General features: G+C 37.4%; 1 protein-coding gene across 1 annotated transcript; it reads right to left on the minus strand.

The window, feature by feature from the left end:
• Positions 1-460: 460 nt before the first annotated feature.
• Positions 461-6,071, minus strand: LOC143448913 (putative sodium-dependent transporter YocR). The gene has a single exon (XM_076948848.1). The coding sequence runs from the start codon at positions 4,152-4,154 to the stop codon at positions 2,460-2,462; it is 1,695 nt and encodes a 564-aa protein (XP_076804963.1). The 5' UTR covers positions 4,155-6,071; the 3' UTR covers positions 461-2,459.
• Between the last annotated feature and the right edge of the window lie 8,907 nt (positions 6,072-14,978).

The following is a 14,978-nucleotide window of genomic DNA, read 5'->3' on the forward strand; positions in this document are numbered from 1 at the left end:
AAAACGTGATGACTGTGTGCGTTTTTTTGCAAAGGTTGTAAAAGTAACTGACTCTGGTATCACCTGCAGGTCCTCAATTCGAAAATTTGTAGAGCGCACTGCTGTTAGACGCTGATACAGGAATGATTTCATGCTTGACTGTTTCGATTTACGTATAAGACGTCTTCGCATGTTTCACTGCGCGCTTAGTCAAGCATCAACGTAATATTACGCGCTGGAACTCCGTAGCTATTTTGATAACAGATTACATTTGCCCCAACATGTGGTAAATGATGGTTTATTTATAAAGATAGTCACCCTGCCCACTTTAAACTCTTTCCGCATCATGGCGTGGCTTTTAACCGGGGTTATCTAACTTATTTTTAACCTTTTCCATTTTGGTTAAGCATCATTAAACGTTCGATGCACTGCAACTAAGTTTGTATTACAAACATCCTTATTGTACATAAACTTTCATGACTAGGTATAATAGAATTTAATACACAGAAGCTTGACCATAAGACACGATTATAAAACTTTTCAAGACTAAAGGCAAAAAAGTGAGGAATAAACAGCGAGAGAATCCAGAATCGGCAAAAATGCAATGCATAAAAAATAATTAAGATTGAGCAACAAATTATAACGTTTAAAATAGAAAAAGATCTCTCAAACACATGTGTGGGATAAATGTATTTTCCGGTGTGCACGACTATTGCATGTATTACGCGATTATATCTGCATGCAAACGCTATAGGTGGGACATCATTTATGTGACCTGTTGCGATCAGTTACGGAAACAAATCAAACCACAAAACATATGTAACGTTGTCTGGAATACGGTGTGTTCAGTCATTTAAAAAAAATAACATACTTTCTACAAAAAACCAAAGGCATTATTGATCAGACAACATAGGGTTGATCAAAACACTTTGTAATAGAAAATGCAAATATGATAAAAAGTTATTGTATTTGAAGGTGGCCCATAACTAAAAATTGTGCAGAGTTTGCAACATATTTTTGATAGAAAAACGAACTGATACTTCCAGGGAAAATTTGCTATAACGTTTGTTAACCACACAGAGAAATGGAGGATAGACGTCCTACGTATACAAGAGGATACTATGCGTAATTTCCTACGCAAATTTAACATGAAACGCTTGCGGTTAAGCAGTAACTAATAAAATTTAAACACTGATATTGTCACTTACTCCATGTCCGCGGTGCATTTATTTTAAACAAACTGTTTCATAAGTACAGTAGCTTACAGCCTTACCCGCTAAATTAAATTGTATAATTGTTAATAATGCAATTCTTGAAACAAAACACTTGCGCATATGTAAACATAAATCCACCACAGTGTACACAGCATGAGTCTAATCACTCTTACATGCACAAAAATTCAGGAAAATGTTCAATTGTTGTAATATCAGGTGATGTAGCGGTGAATTATTCAATTGCATTTTATTTGAGTTAACATAGCAAAGTGCATTAAAACAAGGCTGTGCAGATGTTAACGCACGGTAACTTTAAAAGTTGATGTAACATTTGTCCATAAAGTAACTTGACATAAAACTTCAATAACTTATAAGTACTTCAAGTGCACGATGAAAATGTAAAAAAACAAATATTTCCATAAATGTTTTTCTGACTCCTGTAAGAAGAGCTGGATTGATCATTTTCAAAATAATTCTCCAAATGAGCAAAAGATCAAAAACTTCCAAATACATGTACTACTGTTATATAAACTATTACAAGGAAAGGAATGTGAAAACACATGAGCAGTGTAACGTTATAGGTGTGTATGCATAGTGTAGCTCAAACATACAGTATCGAAAAAATCCCAATAGAAGTAAGTACAGGACAACGATGTAATTGTTAAAAGTAGCTTACAACAAGGAATATATCTGATTAATATGTGGTGAAGCTTTGTGTAATGTAAATACCATAGAAAATGTGCAGAAACGCAGAAGCAATAAGAACATAGAATATGATATAGCTTTTCTTTACCATATACCAACTTAAGCCAACTGGTGAAGATTTGGATTAAGTGGGTGTAAAGCAGATTGAACCCAATCACTATGCTACACAGCCGGCAATAGCTTAAACGTATGTCACAAATCTGTTAAGAAATTGATAAAAGCTGTGTGACATACAACACAATAATTAAAGAAAATTAAATCACAAAAGTAAAATAATAGCCGACAATAAATAATTGTAGGTGCTAAATTGGTTTCTGTTTTCAATATGTTTGCTTTTGTAATATCGTAGTTACGTAGTATTTGCAACTTCCACAAATTATTGGCGAAGTAAACAATGCTATAGCGCATTTCTACAATACAAATTCACAGCAGAGGAGCTTGCATTATAAATACTACACCAAACTAAACAACATATTTACAATGCAGCATGCTAATAGTTCTAAGTGAAGTCTCAAATATAGAAACACATACAGCTCTACCTTGAATTGATGTTAGATATCATCAATTTTCCTGTTTACTGCTTCCAGGAAGACCATTCCTCTGAGATGTAGAATTTTCACCAATGTCCAGAGTTTCCAATTCCAAATGACAATCATTTTGGGCATCACCTACACTTCCTGACACTGTAAACATGGATGATCCAGTGACAATGTACATACGTGGTAAAATTTTGTCTGCATAACGAAGATATAAGAAGTTGAGCAGCACTAGCAGCATGATTGAGATCACCCACTGTACAAGTGCAGACATGAGACTCTGTTCTTCAAACTTGTACCAGACATTCTCTGTGTCACGAACACGGGTAACGATCCACCATATTAACAAACCTACGACTTGGATTGGTATCAATCCCCACATTATCCATTCCCATATGCGAGGCAGATACCAATCAGAACCATCTCCAAAGTTATTGATTATATCTCTGCGAAACTTAGACACACCAAAGCCAAGAACAAGATATAAGATCATAGAACCACTTAGTACAATGGCAGATCCCCAAACAAAATCTTGGTTCACGAGAAAGTGGACATTCAGAGAGCTTCCCAGTCCAAGCAAGAACATTAGTATGCAAATGGAAGGGACGGCAAACTTTCTTGGCATCTTCATGTCCACCAGTTGATGGCAGGATGCCTCAATTAAACTAACCTGGGAGGAAAATCCTGCCAGGAACAGACAGAAAAAGAAAATAACGGTGATTCCACGTCCAATAGATAGAGTTGAATAAAGAAGAGGAATCCATATGAAAGTTAGACCAGTGTTAGCAGGACCATTGAATGTGAATGAGGTTAAAATTGTCTGCACCGTCATCGTGGGATCGCGAGCAATTTGGGTTGAAAAAACAGTTGCAAACAATGTAATAGCCATCAGCAAGCTCAAAAGGTTGTTTATGGATGGAATTACAGTGCCATACCTAACAACTCCATGTTCACGACCAAGGTAAGTTGCATAAACAAGCAGTATGCCCTGAGCAGCTCCAGTGTCCCAAGCGTTTTGAGTGAGCGCATCTATCCAGGTGTTGGGACTGGCAAACACTTCCCAATCCATTGTGAATAGGTGACTAATTCCCACAGAAGCTGACGGCAAAGTTAGTGCATAAATAAAGGAAGATAACATGATCACGAGAAGAACCGGAACCATTATCATCATCGCAGGTTCAATGGATCGCACTCCAGCAAATACACACACCCCACCAAATGCTATAACAATTGCTTGTAGCAGGACAGGGAACAGTGTGTCTTCCGAAAAAAATCTAAAAAGTTCTTTGCTTGCCTCCAAGTTCTCCGGCAATGGATTGGCTATGTAGTAAATAAAATAATATGCACACCAGCCACAGATAACAGCATAATAGCTTGCAATGGCAAAGCTAACAAACCCAATAAAGGCACCACACCACATACTTTTCGGCCCGATCATTTTTCTGAATGAAACTATGGCAGCAGTACGTGTGTATCTTCCGGTCCCATACTCCACAAGCAAAAGTGGAATAGACCAAGTGAAAAGAAACAGCAACCAGACGAGCAGAAATGCCAAAGCACCGTCATCACCGGTGTTGTTTGCTACGATTCGTGGGTACCGCCATATATTTCCTGTACCAACTGCGGCACCAAGACACGACAAAGCTATTCCAACGGTCGATTTAAACGTTTTCGGTGCTTTCCCATTCTCAGGAAGTATGTTTGATACCTCTGAAGTCATCGTGGAGTCTTGCTCTTCCTTGAACCATGTCACAAATTCATAAAGACATAATTAACACACTGTCATGTCATAAACAAAAATAAACTAACCGGGTCGCTGTCACACAGCCCTAAAAAATATTCTCTGTAAATCAGTTTCTTGATCAAAACCAATTGCTAGAAAGCAATGTCCAAATGCAGTCAAAAAGTAATTTAAGCTACAAAAATATTACTTAACCTTGATAGTTCCACATTTTAGTGTTTTTGCCACTTGGCTGAGTTAATATACAATTATACATTCATAATACTCTTAAGATGCAGTACCAAATTCAAGCTCCAAACCACAACAACAGATTTATTATTCTGTTAGACTTTATTTACATTATTTTCTTGATCTATGCTTGAGCATACAAACATTGCTTTCTTCTGGTAAAATCTTGTAGGTCTTGTATATCAAGCCCCTACAGGTAAGTTTGTATGATGCATTAGATTTCTCCGGAATTGCTTTTGCGCCAGAAAATTGGCAATTTGCCCTATATTCAATATTATAAGTACCGGTATTCTGTTGGTGTGGCACAAATTTTGGGATTACATTTATTTTTATATCCGGCATATTAAAAGCAAACTTTCCAGTAGGGTACTAAGCAACATTCAGACAAGTGAACATATATCCCTATTCAATACAGAAACTACTCAACTTACGAACGAGTTACATTCCGAATGGCTGTTCGTATCTTGAATTGTTGGTAAGTTGGTACTGTACTGTTAATTGGTGTACAGTGCTATGTATGTCTTCCAAACATTCGTGCATCACATACGTAACATGTCACTTAAGATGTTTTCATATTTTAAAGACACAAAAATAAAATAAAAGCACGAACCGCAATTGTCTCTAATCGTTGCATTGTATTTACAAGAATATACAAGTACAGTATGTTATGGAGTTACAGCGGTCCATCGACGTTTCAGTCTGGGTCAGAGTGGGAAGGAGTGTCTGAAGAAGACATGAAACAGCATGCTTGGCTTTAATTGCCCATCAGTTATTACATTACGTACCTTGATTTCTGTTCCCTTTAATTTTGTGTTCTACCGGCGTCCTTTTGATTGCCTTACTGATTAAGGTCATTCAATTAAACCAGGTGTGCACAACATATGGCCCACAGGTCGCATGCGGCCCACGAATAGTTTAATGCGGCCTGCATAATATTTTTCAGTTTATTACTTCAATTTTAAATAAGTGCAGACTTGCTTGTGTATTACATGATCTCACATTATTGCTGTAATAATTAGCGAAAGCAATCCAAGCTTTGTTGCAGTTGCCCTTGTCGAAGTTACATCAGAATATTACAGTGCAGACATCACCGCAAATGTACTTGGAAAGTCATTATACTCAAGTAGCATCTCAGGCATCATATTTTCCACTCTCGCATTATTTTTTCTCATTGTCTAGCCTGTAGGGTCATGCCAGGGCGAGAGTATCTTTCATGCACCAATAAGCATTATGAATGAGCTTCATCTCGATGATTGGACGTTTAATACTGTATGCAGTGCCCGCGGTTAATATCGTAACGGGTAGGCCTAAATACGAAACTGAACGTTCGTATCTACAAATGTTCGTAAGTAGAGGAGTTACTGTAAACATTATTGTCACATACCAAAAACGGTGTGCAAAATACCGAAATACGATTGAACACTGGCCATTGGCCAGCACGGGTCTAAATGCAGAAATGCACAAGCACCTCAAAAAGTCCGAGTTATGACATCACTATGACGTTATCGCTTTCTAACGTCACAGTAATTTACCTTCCTAGATTACCAACTTCTGGAAAAACTCACTCTACAAAATTTAAAAAACAACCTTTACAACAAAACAACCTACAACTTTTTAACGGGAAATGAAGTCACGGACCTTAGCTCTAAAATTGTATACCATACATCTTACATCCTCCTATATAACCAACAAACTCTTCAAAATGGGGTTCAAAACTTCAAATGGGACCACATCATCAAAGCGACAAAATCGTGAGAAAAAAGAAGGGGAATCCCAATTGGGTGGCGTCTAGTAGACGGCACCATAATACATACAAAACAATTTATAGTTCTCATTGAAAGCTAGTATCTCTATAAATGATAGCAAATTCTTCAAATCTTCAAATCTAGCAAGCAATAAGCATACGTAAGAAGACAAAGGCCCGCCTGTCTCTCTGTTGAAATGCAATTTTGACTGCGTCACCAAGTGGCAAGTTAATTTGTAACGAATTGAAGGTAAGTTTAGCCACCGCCTTGCAGTAGCTGGCGCTGTGTTAGCCGTTAAAGTCGACGATATTGGCGGAGAGAGAAATTCTTCCCAATTCCAAAGTTATTAATTTTGTCGGAAATGATAAAGCGTGAGCTGATTGGTGAGTAAAAAACCTGCGCAATTCGGTTGTGCACAACGCCTAATAATTGCTTTCATTTAAATAGAAACAAGGCCGCTTACGCGATTTCAGAGTACCCTTTGTGTTGGACTTATCTTTTCTGTTCGTAGTTGCTTCCCCTTCATACCTGGAACAATAACGTAAGAAGCTCCGCCCCGGTCCTCTCTTGAAGAGTGATTTTGATTGCGTCACCAAGTGGTGAGGTAATTTATAACGAATTTAGGGTGCGAGTAGCCACCGTATCTTCTATATACCTCCGAGAATACTTGTAGCACGTTGAGATGGCACATTTTAGCTATGAATGCGTCTCCTAAACCAACCAGACCAAGGTAAAGCCAGCTCGTGTTTTTGTTTGTGTTGTGGCGTGGGAACGTGGCGTGTATAAAAAAACAGTTCAAATCAGGTTAAAAACGAAAAAAAACGGAGAAAAAGTGCATTATTTTTCTAAGAATTTTTAAATCAACAAATGTATAGTTTATCATTCCAAATCGTTTTCTAACGACATTTAAGCCCTACGAACATTTCTACAAAATTAATTACCGCTTACCTTTGTGACTTTCCATATAAAATGAACAATTTGAACAAAAGAATCATGCTTACACTTGACATTTTCGCAAATATTCCACTATCTTTATAGTCAATGAATAGTGATAAAGCTGAAAAGTTGAACAGTTTTCTGTTGAGTTTTTGTACAACAATCTGCTTCCAATTGCAACATGCTCTTTATTGCTCATGTGTTGCAAGACTTCGATTGTTTTATTTTTTCTAATTTTACTGCACGACTGGATAACGCAAACAATATTCTTTAATAAGAAAACTTTTAACTTATTTATATAAGTTGAGGAGTTTTGGCCAGTTTGACTGTTGCTAAATGGTTGAGTTTGTTGAAATTAGAATGTAAAAATATTGCTTACCGGACATCTGATCATTCGCTGTGCGCCCTCACGACAATCTTGCAACCCGTTGTATGATGCTGGATAAATGATCATTGGTTAGTAGGCTATATATAGTAACATATTAAGGCATTAGCCTACAAGTACAAAAACTTTTTTGTTTTACTTTTAAAGCATTCTTAATAACCAAGCAAGCAATTTTTGAGTTAAAAGGCATGCGTCTGCTTCAACGCTTTGAAAGTTTGCATTTTTTCTTGGCAATCCAATTGCTGCAATACATCTTACCAAACCGTATACTTTACATTTATTATAAGTTTTAGTTTCAAAGCATAAAAATATAACAATTATCATAAATGAGGTAAAAAGGTTCCAGCAATTTACATAAAAATGTATCAAAATTTCCTCATCGCCACCGAAGTTCTTCAGGTCTTTTGCTTATTGAAGTTAGGCTTACAAATTAAGTTTGTTTTCTTCTGGCTTATATATACAGCAAGAAATCTCAAATAAAAATAAACGAACCAACAAAAATAGTATGTAAGCTTATACCACATATTAATCACTATAGGCCTACAGGCAGGACCGGATTAAGCTTTTTATGGGCCTCTATGATAGTCAGAGGCCTATTTTTTATTCTATTCGTTGTACTAAAAACTAACCACAATTGAAACGAAAAAAAAATATTAATACATAAACAAAGTATATATATACTTTGTATGCACACATTCAAATGACGCATTTTCTGGATTTAGACAATGCAAAGCTCTTAATAATGTCATCGGTGTCTATTTTTTGCAAAATGTCGTTTTCGATGCAGAGTATAGCTAAGGAATTCAACCTTTTCTGCCTCATAGACGAACGCAAATGATTTTTTACTCTTTTTAGTGCTGAAAATGAGCGCTCGCCAGAGCAATTAGAAATCATCAGACAAAGATAAAGCTTGAAAACAACCGATACATTAGGAAATGCATGCGCGAATTCATTTTCATTTATGAACTTAAACATCTGAATTTCTTTGCATTCACTGTTGAAATGGTGTTGTTTTATCAGTGTAGAAAAATGAATCATCTCCTCAGGCAATGACTCCTTCAGATCATCTGGATAATATTGAAGTAACGATTTCGCACTTGCTTCAATTTTGCAGTTAGACATGGTGTTCAATTCTATCAGAAACGAAAACTTTCTTTGGAGACCGTCGTAAGCTTCTAGTCGGGTTTTCATAGACGAAAGAATTTGGTCAATGATCGGCAGATATGAGTCTACTTTGAATCTGCTCGATGGATCAAGTGATGTGTCTTCAGATTCACCTTCGCTATCCAACCCTACTTTTCTTTTCTTTTCTTTCTTGAAATTTCTTCAGTGTAATGATGACAGCCACTTAATGCTTGACCTCTTCCTTCAAATGTTTGAAATTGGGGTCTGAGAAGTTGAATAAAGTTCTGTAGACCCTGAAGCAAATTTGTTGCCTTATTCAAAGTCATGTTGATGTCCTGCAGAGCCTGACTCGTCTTATGGAACCGTTCCATTATGCACGACCATACCTCGACTAAAATACCAGTTTCAAGCTTTTTCATCGATGAAACAAAACCCCTGGCTGTTTCTTTAGTTTGATATGTTTCATCATTGTCATCAGATATTGCCGTCAAGACTTGAAGAACCGCTTGGTAACCTTTTCTTAGTGCATGTAGCGCATCATATCGCGCCTCCCAACGTGTATCAGACAAAGGCTTAATTGTTGGACATTTAAGTGGTTTCAGTGCATCAACAAGAAGATTCCACCTGTGTGTTGAAGCTGAAAAGAATACATAGAGTCCTTGAACAAACATGAAAAAACGAACCGCGGATTGGCAACACTCAGCAGCACATTTTCCCACAAGATTCAAGGAATGTGCTACGCAAGGAATATATTCTGCTTGGTGGTTGCGTTCTTTTATTATAGCTTGCATACCTTTATATTTTCCGCTCATGTTAGCAGCGTTGTCATAAGATTGTCCTCGGAGATCTTTCAAACTGATCCCATTGTATTCTATAAACTCCAAAAGTATATCAGCCAATTGGCGACCAGTGTGTCCACGGGTGGGCATAAATTTGACAAATCGTTCCACGGGACCATCAGGTAAAACATACCGAAAAATTATTGTTAACTGGTCAACATTTGCAATGTCAGGTGTTGAGTCCACGGACACTGAATAATACTTTGCTTGTTTTATTTCGGAAATAATAATATGTAATACTTTTGTTGCAATTGCGTCAATGAATTCCTCACATACAGTCGATGAGAAATACGAAACGTGTCCCTTGCCTTTGTTCACTCTCTTTTGAATATGCTCAGCAAGGAAAGTATCGTATTCTGCCAACAACTCCAAAATTCCAAGGAAGTTACCGTTTTGTGGAGAACCAACCCTCTCACTACTTCCGCGGAAGGCCAGCCCTCTGGATGATAGGAATTTTATCACGCTTAAAACTCGAGCTAATACTTTGCACCAATATTTTCTGTCAGATTCTTTTTGCTCTTCCAAATCTTTGCAAATGCTTCCTTTTTTTGCTCTTCGAAAGAAATATGTTGAAAGATAACTTAAGTGTTTGTTAGAAGATTCGTGCCTGGCCAGGTCGCGTGGTGCATGTTTCCAGTCGCCATAACCAACTGATGCCAGCTGCAGCATGATTTTCTCAGAATCAGACGCAAAAAGTTTGCAAAAAAAGCAGTAAAGTTTCTTGGTTGAAGGCGAATAGCACAACCATTCGCGTTTCACTATTTCGCCGTTCAATTGTTCTCGCCAAAATAGCGATTTAGAACAACGCCGTTTAAATTTATCGCCAGTAATACGTGTCTCTGAAGTTGAAAAATCTGCATCAAGATGTTGAAATTCTAAACTTCCTATTTGGCAGCAGTAATCTCTCAGCTGGTCAGAAATTCCTCCCCAGCATCCAACATCCATGTCGTGTTGAATAGTTTCTTTTACCCCATGTGTTTCATCCTCAGCAACATTAGATGACTTGGTTTTTAAATTTGGTTCCGATGAAACAATATTTATATGTGGCTCTGCAATACAGTCACTCGAAGTAGATGGTCGCAAAGCAGTTGCATTAGGCCTACAGGACGTCGTTTCTGCAATGTTGCTTTTCGGTTCGCTTACAACATCAAAAAAATCAGTCACTTTTTTTGAACCTGCTACAACTTTTTTCAATTTAGCTTCTGCTTCTCTTCTAGATTTCTCCTTTTCCCAACCGCTTTTATACTTCTTCATTTTTATTTTTAAATTAATTTAGCCAAGCTAAAAACAAAACAACTAAAAACAATATGTTGCTATACTCTAGCCTAGACTATAGCAACAGCTACTCTAGCTACGCCTAGAGTCTCTAGGCGAGCTAGATTTAGATGACCCTATAGTGGTCTTTCGCTACTGCCTGCATGCGCAATATTGTTATGTGCGTTATTGCGAAATAAACTTGACTTGACTTGGCTACTAACAATCCTGCCTAACAGCCGAGAAAAAGCGATTGTTGCGTCATAGTGACCAGGTTGGGTTTTACAGTGCATGGACTCAGTGGCGTAGGAGCATATGCTGCCGCCCCTGGCTTTCGATCAAAATGCCGCCCTATGTAGACTGCAGCAAATTTTGAAGTATAGTTTCATGTTCACGCAATCTTTTCAATAAAAATAATTACAGATAATGTGCCGCGTCTCAGAAGTTCTATATTGCTTGAGAAAGAAGCCTCACTGTCTCAGCGTTAAGGCCTAAAATAAAAGACAAAAAATGGACAACAAATGTATTAGGCAAATAAAAAATCAATAGCCGCCTCAAAATTGTACTTTTCGAGCTTTCGCCGAAGCAAAATCAGCGATAATATCTTCAAAATCAAGTTTTTGAACGTATAATGTCTTTCTATAGAAAGAATCGATAGAGCTGATAGCCGATCATCATTCATGGTAGAACGTAAATAGGACTTTATCATTTTGAGCTTTGAGAAACTCCTCTCACAACTCGCAGTTGAAACACCAATGGTAAGATAAAGTTTCAGACACAAGCATAAATATGGTGTCGAATCAAGTAGGTGTGATTTAGCTAACCACTGTAAAACATCAAACGCTGTTGCATTACGATCAAACGTGGTTTCACTGCTTCGCACCAGCCTCTTAAATCTGTCAATTTCCACAGCTAACTCCAAAAAGTCCACCTCGTCGTCATAAGTGCTTCTAAAAGCGTTGGTGAATCCATTGTGACTTTCGCTTTGCAGTAGTGCGTGAGGGTTCAAAAATCCAAACATATCATTCAAGTGGTGTATGCCGGTAAACCTAGTTTCAGCTTCAAGTTTAAATCTGTCCAATGCTTGAAACATGCATCGTCTTACTTCTCCAACAACACTAAGGCCAGCATCTTCTGCGTGTTCGCCAGGCATTCTCTTTTTTCTGCGAACTCTCCGATCTTCAACTGGAATCTCTAGCTCTGTGCATTTTTTGATCGCTGCATCCACAGAACCTTTAACCAGATTATCTCGTTCTTCCACTAAAAAGTTGACAAACGCTTTCATCTTGTTAGAGCATTGCGCTAACAGCAATCCTCTTTGCTGCAAATAAGTTTGAGTATGATGAGATTCTCGCAGGATTACTTTCCAAAAACATAAGAAGAAAAAGAAAGAAAAATTCTGAATCGCTTCTAGAATACTATGAGCGTCACCTCGTGTATTAAGATTTTCGTTTGGATTACATAGTTCCTCTAGAGTCTAGACTCTTAGAGCATCCATAAACTCATCAAAACCTGCGTGAAGGGCCTTTACAGCAGCGTGATGTGCGCTCCATCGCGTATCAATCACTAGCTCGCTTCAGCGCGATTGGCGCATGCTTTAGAAGGGGTGCACCGACACATAATCACCGACACATAATCACTAGGACATTTAATCACACGACACATAATCACTAGGACACTTAATCACGCGACACATAATCACTAGGACATTTAATCACGCGACACATAATCACTTGGATGTCGGAAAAGCGTGAGGAAAATTCAGTAATTAAAGCTGTGCATCTCTCTGTGGGGATGGCGATGTGGATTGCTTTTAAGGTTGGCCTAAAGCCAAAGGCTGTTAGTCTTTCTTTTAGAACTCCCCGACAATTGTCTTTGACTCCGTTTCGCCGGCTTTCTCTATAATGTTTCTTTAAATCAACACCAGCTTCATAAAGTCTAATTGTTATATTGTCCGAAGTAAGTTGTATCACAATAGAAACATTTTCATCATCTTTTCACATTTAAACAAAACTATAACTCCAATTCAGTAATGAACAGTCCAGAAGGTAAAACTGATATTATGTGTAGTGACAAGAAGGGGAGATTTTAACCAAACCTTAGTTTTTATACAAACACATTAGCCAATCAGGAAATAACACGTCATTTTGCATTGCTACGTATAACCTATGTAATATCTAACATTATTCTATTGTCACCGAAGCTCTTGACCAAAGTAGCCTACCATCAAAACGTTACACCGTAAAATACAATGTTAGTTGCATGTAAATATGCATGTACTTGTTACAATGTAAATTGTAAATGTAAATAAACATTGTAAATGTGTGATTAAATGTCGCGTGATTAAATGTCCTAGTGATTATGTGTCGCGTGATTAAGTGTCGCGTGATTAAATGTCCTAGTGATTAAGCGTCGCGTGATTAAGTGTCGCGTGATTAAGTGTCACCAAACCTTTAGAAGGACATCCCATCTATGAGTAGAGGCAGCAAAAATAATATACTTTGTAAAACAGCGAAAATCTGTCGCTTATATGCGACGATCCGACGGCATGAACACCTGCAAGATTCAGTGTGTGATTTCCACACGGTACGAGTAGTGCTTTTGGATTTATGTTTTTGATTTTTTGCTGAACTCCAGTATGAATTCCCGACATAGTAGATGCGTTGTCGTAGCCTTTTCCCCTACACATCATCACATCATAGTTGTATAGTTCAAGTTCATCTAGAATAGATTGAGAAATTTCAGCTGCCGTTTTTCCGCTCAACGGAAAGAAATTCAAAAAGAATTCCTTCAGTTTGGCAATACTGTTTTTGATTGTTACATATCTGACTATAAGAGTTGATCAGTATGTGATACGTCCGGAGTACTGTCGCACATAGTCGCAAAATATTTAGCTTCGCGCACCTCTTCAAGAACGATGTTTTTGACTTGTTTACTGAGAAGCAAAATAAGCTCATTTTGAATAGTGGGAGAAAGATAAGTAGTTGTCATCTTCGTAGAAATACGAATATCAGAAAGGTATTTGATGATTACGGGACTATATTTTTCCAGAAGCTTCACGGTCTCTAAAAAATTTCCTTGGTTGTTGGATTCAAAAGCTTCACGATGTCCTCGAAAAGGAAGGTTTTGCTTACTTAGAAATAATATGACATCAACAACGCTTTCTAAAATTGCTTTCCACTTTTTTCGCTCTTCATCCATACAAATGGTGATCTATAGCTTTAGGCCAAGAGGCCACATCATTGGGCAAATTGTTGACTACTGCAACTGCTTCGTCGTTATTTTCACCTTCGTCTTCATCTATAACTGGCAATGCATAATTGATTTCATTGGTATTACTTTTGATAGACCCTGTTTCTTGCGTTTCTGCTGATAAGCTGATATTTTCAGTATCTCTCTGGTGCTCAGCGTTATTGTCTGGGTTTTCATTTGAATCGTTCTCTGGTAATGTTAAAGAAACATTTGAACTAGAAGAGGTTACAAATTTTAGCATAGCTCCCTTGTGCTTTTTTAATTCTGCTTCTCTTGCTTTCTCTTCTTTTTAAAAAAAGCTCCACTCTCTTTGACACGTTTCATTTTCGAGTCTAAATTAACACTTGTATAAATTTAATCACAACCTGTCATTTAAACGTTTACAATCAATAACAACTTAAAAGTTTACAATTAAACGTTTAAATGCCCAGGACTGGTTCACCTTCCACAGTTTTCTTGGTCAGCGGGACAGTGTTGCCACTCAAAAAAAAGAAATTAACCCTACCAGCACACCTAAAAAAACCCTACATCTCCCTATGCAGTTTGAACAAAAAAAAAGAAATTTTGGCAGTTTTATGGCACTTTATAACTACTTTAGTTTCAGTTCAAAAGCACCAGAACTAAAGTAGTTCAACATTTACTGACGTTTGTGTTTCCACTAATTGTGTTTCCCTTTTTAGCCTAATGAGTTGGTATAACTGTGTTTTTGGTGATCCATTGTATAAATAGCGGACGTTTATACAAAAGATTTTATTCATTGATATATCTGATGCTTTATCACAGAGAATTGAAAAGCCTTTAGCTTCTTGTAGCTCTTGAATTAACCTTTCATGAGCATCAACAGCTAGACATTTTGTTAGTAGATATGTTGTTTTTGTCCGACCAGAGGTCATATCTTTTATTGCTTTGGAATCACTAGCAATATGCTTCAGGGTTGGTACCATGTATGACATGAAATTGAAAGAAATATTGCGTCTTGCAATTAAGGCCACAGTATTTAATTCAGCTTTGATGCAGCCTCGACTACTTGTGACATATT

Source organism: Clavelina lepadiformis, chromosome 3 (assembly GCF_947623445.1).
Source record: "Clavelina lepadiformis chromosome 3, kaClaLepa1.1, whole genome shotgun sequence".
Lineage (NCBI taxonomy): Eukaryota > Metazoa > Chordata > Ascidiacea > Aplousobranchia > Clavelinidae > Clavelina > Clavelina lepadiformis.